This window comes from Misgurnus anguillicaudatus, unplaced genomic scaffold, assembly GCF_027580225.2.
Source record: "Misgurnus anguillicaudatus unplaced genomic scaffold, ASM2758022v2 HiC_scaffold_33, whole genome shotgun sequence".
Lineage (NCBI taxonomy): Eukaryota > Metazoa > Chordata > Actinopteri > Cypriniformes > Cobitidae > Misgurnus > Misgurnus anguillicaudatus.
The window spans coordinates 4,950,662-4,963,353 of record NW_027395283.1 but is presented as its reverse complement, the minus strand read 5'-3'; the positions used below and the strand labels follow the sequence as shown (position 1 = coordinate 4,963,353).

The 12,692-nt window shown below is 36.4% G+C and overlaps 1 protein-coding gene across 1 annotated transcript; it reads right to left on the bottom strand.

Moving 5' to 3' along the window:
* Positions 1 to 1,830: 1,830 nt before the first annotated feature.
* On the bottom strand, positions 1,831 to 12,692 carry LOC141363159 (protein NLRC3-like). Its single transcript, XM_073865734.1, has 2 exons — positions 12,631 to 12,692; positions 1,831 to 3,610 (listed from the first exon to the last, which is right to left on the bottom strand). The coding sequence occupies exons 1-2, from the start codon at positions 12,690 to 12,692 to the stop codon at positions 1,831 to 1,833; spliced, it is 1,842 nt and encodes a 613-aa protein (XP_073721835.1).

The window sequence follows — 12,692 nt, the reverse complement described above, 5'->3', positions numbered from 1 at the left end:
ACCCCGACGATTATTCCTCGGAGTGCTTAAATAGTTACATCCATTAGGTAAAAGTTCAGCAAGAGGGCTCGTATCCGCTTCATTTAACCATGTTTCAGTAACAAAAAGAAAGTCCAGCCCCTTTGTTACATAATAGTCATTCAAGATGAATGTTTTGTTAACAACTGAACGTGCATTTATCACAGCCATAAGCACCATTGTTGATTCAACGGGCCGATTAAGAGAAGGACCCGCACTTAGGTTCGTTGTCCCAGCTCGTTTCACAGGGCGCAAATTATCTCCTTCTGTGTAATCCAGCGCAATGGGGATGACATAAAAGGCTGAACATATATCAGATAAGAAGGCTGCAACTCTGCCGTTGGTTTGACTCCACTGTTCAGGATCCTCTGTTTCCTAAGTTTTACTAAAACTCCAGCCCGTATGCCTCGTCTTCTACGGCGCCTTCTTTTCCAGCACACGCAGCCAGTTACCTGACAGACTTTCATTGGCGGCTGGAACGTGCATGGCTGTTCGGCGTAGAATTTCAAGTTCAAGTTCAAATCACGACTGCACATATCCAAAGCCGTAGATCGCAGGCTTAGCAACGTCAGGCGGTCATAGATTAGCTGTGAGCAATCCAAGCGATTGATAAAACATACAAAAACAAACAAACAAAAAACAAATATCCTAAATGTGGAGCGACGGCAAGCCAACACACAACCTGGCGCCATCTTGAAATAAAGACAGAAAAAGGTGCCTTTTAAGTGCCTTTTAAGTTTTAAGTTAATTAGATTAAGCATCTGATAGTTTTACAAAACCTTCAAATGTACTGTTATGAGCACTACTTTCATGTTCACGTCTTCATGGTGTGCCTACTTGTATGACATTTTTGCACTCTGTACAAAACATTTGGTCATCTACAGTTTCTGTAAGTGCTTTACAAATAAAGTGATAACATTTTGATCAATATGTAGATGTTTTTATTATACATTTCAAATTTTGCTCTGGACATTTTTTTATGTTAGTGTTCAAAATAATACCTTATTATCTCGACTTAATGTACTAAAAATTAATGTATATGTGACAAAAAAGGCTGTTTATTATTCTGGCCGGTAAAAAATATGCTTGGCTGGTGGATTTTTTCATCTACCAGTCCCCGTGGAAGGTGAGCCAAAAAGTTAATTTCGGACCCTGAAACCACCCCATAAAACATTATTTCTGAATGTTCTGTAAAAATATTGCTGTAGAAAACACAATTCACTTATTAGGTTTAGATGTTGATGATTTGTTTCATTTAAAGTCACAATGGTGTTGATCAGTGTTTGTTTTAGTTGGACTCTTGACCCTTGACTTTTTGTTTGCTAGTTATTCCCTGGTTGTGTTAACTTTGTGTATATAAAACACATTTGTTATGGTAATGTAAAGTTAGTGTAATTCTGTAGCAGTTGGTAGATAAGTTGTTGTTTTAAACATTGTGTGAAAATTAAAACATGAAATTGTCATAACGTTTGAAAATGGTAGAATGTAACATTCATCTAACGTTCAGACAACACAGAAACGTTCTTAGAACGTCAAGAAAACTGAACACTTTTTATATTGGCAAAACATTGGGAACTTTTTTTAGATTGACTGCTAATTTATTTACAACATTAAGAAAATGACTTTTGTTAGAAAAGATTCTTCCAAAGTAAGAGTTCAAAATAAAACCATAAAATAATTAAATTAATTGTATGAAAGCAACACAATTGCACTGTTGCACTTTTCAACCTCATGTGGGAGCCGTAAGCCAATCTAACACTACATAGTGTTGCTTTAATATGTAAATAGTCATGTGATTGTTGTTAGTTTTACTTACTTGAGTTTTTTGGTTTCTTTAATCACAAGCTGCAGTCTCACAATAACTTCATCTGCTGTATTTTTATCTCCAATAAATGATTTTAGATCAAGTTCATCCAAATGCTGCTCAGACATCAACAACACAAAAACTAAAGCTGCCCACTGTGAAGAGGAGAGTTTGGTCTTTCCTACTGATGAAGATCTCACATAACGTTGAATCTCCTGCAGCAGTGAATCATCATCCAGTTCATTCAGACAGTGAATCAGATTGATAGACTTCTCTGTAGACAGATTCTCATTCATCTTCTCTTTAATGTACTTAACAGTTTTCTCTTTCTTGTAGGAGCATCTTCTCATCTGTGTCAGTAGATCCTGTAAGAGAATCTGATTGGACTCCCGTGAAAGACCCAGAAGAAAACGCAGGAAAAGATCCAGATGTCCATTCTTACTCTGCAAAGATTCATATACAGCTCGATGATGTAACTCAAATAATGAATCCTGTTTTAAAGTTATAGAAAACCAAACTGATTTAAACACATTTGTGGTGTTGTTTGTGAAGGAGATGTGAGCATAAAGAGCTGCTAGATGTTCCTGGATGCTGAGATGAACAAAGCAGTAAACTTTCCCCTGATACAAACCAAACTCCTCTCTGAAGATCTGAGTACACAATCCTGAGTACACTGATGCTTCTGCTACATCAATGCCACACTCTCTCAGGTCTTCATCGTAGAAGATCAGATTGCCTTTCACAAGCTGCTCAAAAGCCAGTTTACCCAGTTTGAAGATCATATCTTCATCTTTCTTCTCATAGTCCTTCTGATGTTTGATGTTTGTCTGAATGATCAGGAAGTGTGTGTACATTTGAGTGAGAGTCTTGGGGATCTCTCTTCTCTCTGCTTCACTCAACATTCTCTCTAGAACAGTGACTGAAATCCAGCAGAAGACTGGGATGTGACACATGATGTAGAGACTCCTGGATGACTTCAGGTGTGAGATGATTTGGTCAGACAGACTCTCATCACTGATTCTCTTCCTGAAGTATTCCTCCTTCTGTGGATCAGTGAAGCCTCGTACCTCTGTGACTCGATCAACACACTCAGAGGGGATGAGATCAGCTGCTGCTGGTCTGGAGGTGATCCAGATGAGAGCAGAGGGAAACAGATTCCCCTTGATGAGGTTTGTCAGCATCACGTCCACTGAGGTTGATTCACTTACATCACACAACCTCACACTGCTGTGAAAATCCAGAGACAGACGACACTCATCCAAACCATCAAAGATGAACAACACTTTATATTCATCACTGAAGATTTCCATTTCTTTTGTTTGTGGGAAGAAAAGATGAAGAAGATCTAAAAGACTGAGTGTTTTGTTCTTCATCAAATTGATCTCTCTGAAAGGAAGTGGAAATATGAGGTGGACGTCCTGATTCTCTTTCTCTTCAGCCCAGTCCAGAATGAACTTCTGTACAGAGACTGTTTTTCCAATGCCAGCGACTCCCTTTGTCAGCACACTTCTGATGTGTTTGTCTTGTTCAGGTAAAGGTTTAAAGATGTCATTACATTTGATTGGTGTCTCCTCTGTTGTTGTTCTTCTGGATTGTGTCTCAATCTGTCTCACCTCATGTTCATTACTGATCTCTCCACTTTCACTCTCTGTGATGTAGAGCTCTGTGTAGATCTCATTCAGTAGTGTTGGGTTTCTCTCATTTGATGTTACCTCATACAAACACTCAAACTTCTTCCTCAGATTTGATCTGAATGTGTTCAGGACTTCAGTAAGATTAAAGTCATGACTGTAAATAAAAAATTAATATATCAGATTATTACACAAATACCTGTAAAAGTAAAAATGTACAGAATAAAATGTAATTTTCCATCATAAGACACAGGACATATTAATGGTGTGTAAAATGTTTCATTTAGGCAAAATAAAATCTACTACTGCGCATCTACTACTAATCAAAATAAAATACAAAATAAAATATTGTTTAATCATTCATTCATTTATCATTACCATTTAACCCTTGTGTGGTGTTCGGGTCTGTGGGACCCGTTTTTAATGTTTAAAAGAAAAATATGCAATTAATTGATGTTTCAACCTCAGATTCATTGGCCTTGGCTCATTTTCTATGAAGAACATTAAAATAAACAATGTTGTAATTACTGCACACTGTGTACCCCCCCTACACATTTATATTACATATGTGGTGTTTGGAGGTAATAAGAGAGTGAAAATTGAATGTGCTATGTAACTTTACTCTGTTTTTCTCTTATCTGGGACTCCTGTGAGTGCATGAGTGTGTTTGTATTTATGTCTGTACGTATGTGATGGATGCATGTCAGAGTTTTGACTTTCTGCTCTTGCTGTAACGGTGCAAAGATACAACATAATGGGCCCTATTTTAACAATCTAAGGGCACTGTCTAAAGCGCACAGCGCAACGTCTAAATGGGCGTGTCCGAATCCACTTTTGCTATTTTAGCGATGGGAAAAATAGTTTCTGCGCCGAGCGCATGGTCGAAAAGGGTTGGTCCTATTATAATGGGAGTATTTTGGGCGTAACGTGCAGTAAACCAATGAGAGTCTCAGCTCTCATCCCCTTTAAAAGCCTGTTGCTCTGGCGCCATGTTTAATCCATATTTAGATGACGGACTTTGTAAACTGAAAAACTAAGAGGAGGAAGAAGATCCCCAGTTTAAGATTAATGTTAAATAATTGTGTTGTTTTTCACTTGTATTGAAATTGTTCCTTTTTTTATTAAAATCTTTTCTTTTAGTCATGGAAGTAAAAAGGCTTTTCATTGCTTTAAATGTATGGCTATCCAATATCATCAAAAATAATTTACAAGTATATAAGAAAAGGTTTGTACTGTAAAAATACTTTATTTGTAACACAAACAGGAATTTACAAACAGCTCTCCTCACGTTTCAGCACTATGGACAGCGTTTTTTTTTTAGCATAACTTAAAAATGTTTCTCATCTCACCATATCCACAGGTACAAAGTCATCATATACAATAAATCTGTGAAGTAGCATTAAAAAAAAAACATTTAAAAACAGATGCATTTGTTTAAAGCAGCATTTATTTACTTACCCGGTTACAGGTGAAGCAGCTCTTTACCCCTTCTAACGTCTCATAATTGGTCCTCATTTATGTCCAAGAGACTCAATAATAATCTTTTACATTCAATCCTTTAATCTTCCATATTTAAAAGCATTTATTTTTGGGCTGCTGCGCATTCATGTACTTTGTGATAAGCAAACCCGCGTTGTCCTCCCGTTTATAGGCGCATATTACTAATGCGCTCTTTAAATAACATAAAAGATATTGTGCCATTGACTTTAGACTTTAGACCAGGTTTTTGTTGGTCAATGATGTAGTCTATTTTAGTTGCCTCAAAATAGCAACGCGCCAACAATGCGCCTGAACACACCTCGTTTTCAGATCAGAACGCCCATGGGCGCAAAAGGGGGCGCAAATGCATTTGCTATTTAAACAACGTGGCGCTAAAAGTGAAAATTATAATTGCGCAGGGTCGAAATTAGCGAAAGACACTTGCGTCGCGCATCGCGCTGCATTGCGCCGGGTGTAAGATAGAGCCCAATATATATCAAGCATGAACACTTGTCTGTACCCACTGTCCCAAACACTTTACCTTCTGTCTAACAGGAACCATTCTACATTTTACCATTATCTCTCTTACAAAAAATAATTTACCACAAAACCTATGGTGTGTGTGTGTGTGTGTCTGTGTAAAAGTATTTTCATCATTTTAGGTTGTAACCAATAGCAACACATTGTACTGCAGTGTGTGTGTGGACATAAGATAGATTTCAGACTAAGTTAAAAAAAAATAAACATCAAAAGAAATGAAAAACTTATTTGAGATGAAAAAGTGATGAAAATACTTATTTAAGATAAACATGTTTCCCCCAATATCTGGGGTAGAATAGAATTTTCTCTTATTTCATATTATCACAAAAACGAATATCACTTTAATCTATATCTAGTCCTCTAAATGACAAATATTAACCATAAATTATGTCTATATTACTTGCAATAAGGCTAAAGTAAACATCTGTAAACAGTTATACATAAATGTGTTTGACTGCATTGGTTTAAGATACGAATAATGCAGTGAGTCCACTAGACCCACAAACATTGTCAATCCTAAACCGCGTACTACCATACTATATAGTAGGCAAAAAGCAGTAGGTGAACGAATAGTATGTCCAAAACCTCAGTATACGTAAAAGGGTAGGCGAGAATTACCGGGATTTTGTACTATTTCTCGTGAGATTCAGAGGCACGTGTACTTAAGTATCATCCGAAACCGCCTACTTTCCTAAAATATAGTAGGGGAAACAGTACGTGAAGTAGTATGTCCGAATCCTCAGTATTCATTAAATTAGTAGTAGAGAAATCCCCGGATACCCTACTGAGTCCGCCCAGATTCTGAAGCAATCATCGGATGGACACTTCTATCCCAGCTTTCCCATGACGCCACAGGAAAGCGAAGCAATCGACCGGAGACCAGCCAATCGGGTGATACGTTACACAGGTCTGTTCCTCAGCACCCTGACTTCACGCACAGACCGGCCAGGATATACCACAAAGTGCTCAGCTGATTCATGAAAATAAAGCTGGTGAATTATCAGCTGTGTTGAGATGAAATATATGATAGTTTGTTAGAAAATTACATTTGAATAAAGTTTTGTTTCATATGGGATTCACTTCTATACGTTTTCATTTATTGTTCATTCATTTTTTATTCATGTTTCCTGTTGTTTTAAGTAAATAAAAGAGCATCATTGCTTCAGTAAAGTGTATATAATCACATTGCCTGCATTGTCTAGTTTGTATTCAAGCACAGCTGTCATCTGACAATAGATATTAAATTACAGTCTGCTTGTTTTACTTATTTTTGTCCAGTATAAAATAATGTGTAATATAATATCTGTAACACTGACAGAGACCGTAGTAGAGTTGTCAAGTTACTGATGCAAACAGGTGTTAGTGCACCTGTCCCTCATACACGCGCATACGTTTTCATGTCTTTTATTAGGTTTGTTTGAGTTCATGCACCGCTGTAAATATCAAGAGGTGGATGACATCAAAGTACCGTGAGAGCAGTGGCGGCTCCAGAGATTTTCTGATGCAGGTGCTATGGGGATGCTCAACACTTGAGGTGCTTTAAACTTTGGGGCGTTTAATGAAGGAGGTCGCATCGGACCACCCTTTATATACGCGTACACGCCCGCATTACCTAGTAGCCTTGTTCCACTACTATGTAAAAGTATTCAACACAAAGGCTATAGATAAAACATACATAAGCCTGCCAATGTAAACCTCTGAAAATAATATTTCACAGTTTTGTCACAGTCTAGCCCTGAATACAACCAGTGCCGGTCCTAGATGCTGGGGGGCCCTAAGCAAAGCTTTGTGAGGGGCCCTCTGTCAGTGCATTCAGACCCTGATAGCACACATGCATCTTGAAGACGTCTATTTGATGTCTGCGTTTACATCTGCAAGATGTCTTATTTAGATTGTTTTCTCATCTGCAATACGTCTGTGAGACGTCTCCTAAAAGATGTCATATAGACATATTGAAGATGTCTGCAAGACGTTTTTGATTTAGAATGTATGTAAAGCAGCTCTTTTCCTTTATAAGATGTTTTTACACACCAGATGTATTCCAGATCTCCAGATCTTTACCAGACATCTTACAGACGTACCTGTGCTATCTGGGTAAAACCCAGTCAATGTTGCTGTTAGTTAGTTGTTAACCACATAGTGTATTATCTTATAGCTGTATATTATTCCCATATGCACATTACTTTGAAACCCTGACTGATCAACTTGCTGATTATAACATGAAACATGTATTTGCTGATAAGTTGTTTTGATTTAAAATGTGTTGTGAGAAGCACTAAAAAATTAACCTGATCTAAATGAATGTAATGAATCAAATTAAATTAAATATAAATACATACTGTTAATACACAGGGGTTAAATTGGGATTTGTTATGTGGGGGGGGGGGCTCTGTGGGGAGGGGTACTTCGAGGGGTAACATGTTTAATACTGATGACAGCAAAGCCACTGGTGTGTTTCAATGACATTCTGGACCTCTGATAGGATTTGATAAGTTTCAGCTTTAAAAGAGCATTTCACCTGTAGAAACATTCATCTTTATTGAAAGTGTTATATTTGTAGTCGAAATGTAACAGGGGTTTTTGTAGTCTCACTCCCTCAACAAAGATATTGCACTTCCTTCTTTCAATGATGCAAAATGATGAAGTGTCCCTTTAAAGCTGTCATAGAGGTTGACCCCAAATATTTTAAAAATAGTTTCTGATTTTAAATATTGCAAATCTATGAGTTTGACACCCTATATCCATTTGTTGCACATGTCATTATGCACAATTGATGCTTTAAAGGAAGTTAAAAGAATCAATCTCCTTGAATAATTCTAGGCATAAGATGCCCAAAAGACTCAATTAACAAGATAAGGTACAACACACGGTACTGTATCAGCAACATGTATTATAAATTAGCCATAGAGATTCCCTATGCTGGTCAGCAGCTGAAAACAATTATATAGTTAGGTTTGATTTGTGTAATCAAAATACATTATTTTATTAAACTATACAATGAGTTATATCCAGTGTTATCCAGTTATTAAACGAGTGACATATACTTTAATCCTTTACAAATTTCAAGTCTTCTAATAAGTTTTCTCGACGTGGGCACCATTCTTACCTCTCTCTCTCTCTCTCTCTCTCTCTCTCTCTCTCTCTCTCTCTCTCTCTCTCTCTCTCTCTCTCTCTCTCTCATGATGTCAAATTATCCTGCGCGAGAGCGCGTTCTTGAAGTTCAAAGGGAAAAGCGCGTGTTTTCGCGGCAATTGCGTCACCCAATTCGCGTCATTTGCATCGCCCCATGCTAGGACGCGTGTGGATGCGTCTTTGCATTGACTATATATGTAATATGCTCGCGCAAATCCTTTATCTTGTTCCCTTGCTTCACGTTTTTTCCCCTTTATTCTGCCCCAGACGGATAGCTTTGTTTTAAATCAATGGTGGGCATATAATATGCGCATCGTTACCAAATCACTCTTCTGCGTCATCCACGCGGCCGTTTCTAAATTTGAAGGCTGCAACCTCCGGATGTCGCATATGCGCGCTGCATACGTCATCAAGCCTGATTTATTTAAGTTAAATGAGCATTTCATTTGCAAGTCATAAACATAATATAACAATTAACCATTAACTAAGAATAATAGTCAACATTATAATTGTTAATATTCTGAAATACGTTTTTATGACGCATATGCAGCCTACAAATGTGACCTCTGAAGGCTGCAGCCTTCGGATTGAGAAACTGCCTGCATGTTGTCCGAGTATATCACTGATTTAAGAAATCATTAAGTATTTTTAAAAACCCGCATAAATTCGGAAGTTTGCAAATTATTTAAATTATAGCGTCTTGTTTTCATTAAACATAATAATAATTTTTCTTTGATATAATGGTTTTAAATAATTCTGAGATCAAGGGGGCCCTCTAGTGGTGCGGGGCCCTATGCAAATTGCGTAGTTTGCGTATAGGAAAGACCGGCACTGAATACAACGGAGCAGCAAACGCAGCAACAGACACTGTGCACGCTTCAGCTTAAAATGCTCAGATCACGAAATCACACAGCCAGTTACCAACACTAGTGATGAATCAGCATTGTTTCTATTGTTGGAGTATCATAGGGTGACCATACAGATGTGGCCCTTAAAAATGCGCGTCTCTGAGAGCAGAATGCAGGCTTTTTTGGCAAACCTTTTGTTGGCGAAGTTTTCTTTGCCAGTTACATAAACAGTGACATATTCTTCATAAAATTTCGACTCAAACGCGCATCATTTGTCTTATTTTTTTCCGTGTACTTACAGTAGAAGAGACGTGATATATGATAACTGTCTTATAACAAAATAACTTGCGAAGACCTTTGAAGAGACCGAGCGCATTTACGCAATATCATTAACTAATTTATCTAATTTTACATTTAGTTCATTTTTGCATCTGAACGTTTAATAGCTTTAACATGGTTGTGTTGCGCTTTTCTGCATTACTGAACAGTAGGAATATAAGTAGAAATATAAGAAAATATAAGTTAAGCGTGTTGTGTGTATTTCCTAATTATAAGCCTTTGGGAAATTGCACCAAATCTAAACGTGCATAAAAACATGAACATGTCATTTAAATAAGCGAAAAATCTTTTTTATGAGCTCAAAATTTTGAATATAATGTGCTATTGCAAAAAATTGCCCATCTCTAATGCGAATATTCATCTTTAAAGTTGAAGAAACCAAAAAGTAATGTACTGATAAGCATTCGTCAAACATAAATAAATAAATATATATATTAGGGATGTGCCCGAAGCAGAATACGTTATTCGCAAGGGCACGGATAATGGCTTTAAAACGAATAACGAATTCATCCGAATAACAGAAAAAATATTCGGCCAGACATCATAACGTGTTTACTGGAACAGCTAAATTATAAAGCCCTTAAAGCACGTATAATATGTGTGTGAAGTGAATGAGTGTAATCTATAAAATTACATGAATGACATTTTCTGCGCGTCCCTTATTTAGAAACGCGAGATGTTTTGGAATTAGTTTTAAAACGCTGCTAATATCAAACGTCTTTTAATCCAACTGTTAAAAACTACCCTTTTAGTTTATTTTATTTTATTTAATTACACAAGACCAGAAACCCTTGATAAAATGCTGCACTCTGATAATAAAATATTCGTTAATAACTCCATGTCTCTATGACTTCGGTCCTCTTTTAATTACTTCAAGTTAAAGCCAGCTTCATTGTCAAGGTGAATATAAAATTAACAAGTAAATAGATAAAAATATGAAAATGTAACATTTTAAAAGCAAAATTTATACTGAAGATTATTATGACATGAATTGCAATTAACCTAAAAAGTTAGATAAATTCTAATTGTAAATAACAACTGAAACATTTATATTACATCCTTCTAATTACCTTATTGTTTAAAATCATTTTGCTTGTTTTGAACTAAGTCAAAACTGACTTTAAATAATAGAGCTGTTATTTGAAATTATAAACGAATATCTGATTATTTATTAATTTAGATGAAGATTAATGAGAAAGTTTTTTTAAACAACTCGTTCTGTTCGCGCAAACGCTGTAGGCTATGGACATATTTAATAATGAGCTTAACAAGTTTGTTGTAATGCTTAATATGCTTTCGTAAATTCTTTCCAAAACAGATGTTTTTTTACTATTCTGTCAGTGCAGGTACTTGCGTGTCTGTGCGTTGCGTTTCGGATCTGTCAGTCAGCGCGAGTCTTGTTGATCTTAATAACTTTTTAACATAAATCAGTCCCGAACTTTATCTCTGTTAATAACTATTTAAACATCAAGCAAGTCCTGCATTTTATTTTCAAATTCCTGCATGTTTTTAAACCGAAACCAAGATGTCAGACATGACACGCATCTTAGTATTAATAATTTCACTCTCAGAAAACGTATTAGATGTTTAATTAATAGAGTACTTGAAAACATCCCACTCATTTAGACAGAATGGGTCATATATGTAATGTGCTGAAAGACACAATAAACGCTTAAAGCGCTCTCAAATTCAATGCACATAGGCACAAGCTGTATGAGGCTTTGAAAATGAGAAGTTTGTTTTCCATGGCTATTATTAATGAGAATCAAGTTATTTGTCTTTTTGATAAAAAAAATTTAATATTATTTTTAATAAATATTTACAGTTATTTAAGTTATAATTATAATAAAAGCAAAAATTCATTTAAAATTGTAAAACAAACTTAATGCTAACTTTACTTACAAATTCAGAAAATATTTTTACAGTGAATAAATAAAACGAAATGAAGGAAGTTAATTCCAAAATGTAATTATTGCACATGGTTAAGCTGCTAGTTTTAGCAGCTACCAGTGACAATTAAAAACCACCCACCCCCAGGTCTGCCAATTCTTTGCCAACCCCCAATGCTATAACAAAGGAACTGCAAGAGAATCAAAAGAAAACCGGTTTTTCAAGTATTCACCAGCGTGTGGCGTTTTATTTCCCACCCTTGCAGTTCCTTTGTTTAAATGCAAATCTAGGCCTACTACATGCGCTGTAAGTTATTTTAAATGAATGTTTATAACTTATAAAATTAAGTGGATATCGGGTAACGTAATTTGATATATGTTGATATAACCTGGGCTCTCAAGTCCCACGCATTCGCCATGAGACACGCGCATTTCTGTGAGTTCACGGTCACACACCAAACCGTGTAAGCTATTTCTCACGCTGAGAAGTAAAATAGAACTTTTCCTAATAAAGGATGTGCTGGTATACACAGAGCATTCCTGTCGAGTTTAGCAGTACGGTTCTTAGGTGTGGTCAACTTTACGCAGCGCCGCAAGAGCCGACAAGCAGATGACATCAGAATACCGCGAGAAATAAGGCAGAGGAGGTTGGTTTCAATCGCTCTCGCGGCACTCTGATGTCATCCACTCATGTTTGAGTCTGTATCAGATAAAAATACAGATTTTGAGGAACAAGTTATTGTTTGGAGATTGTCAATGGACGTTTCTTAGTGGTAAGTTTGTTTTTTCAGTATGGACCAAAACGCCAAATGCATAAAATAAAAATGAAGTAATATTGTAATGTCTTGGCATGATATGTTTTCTAAAATGTTTAAAAATGAACAAATCAGTTGTGCGAAACTACACAGATATATATATTTTTAATGAAACATATTCAGTGGTTTCAGTGCCTCATGGTGGGGTTGAACCGCTGGTTCAGTTTACCCCATTCACTTTGCCCCACAGCCACCAT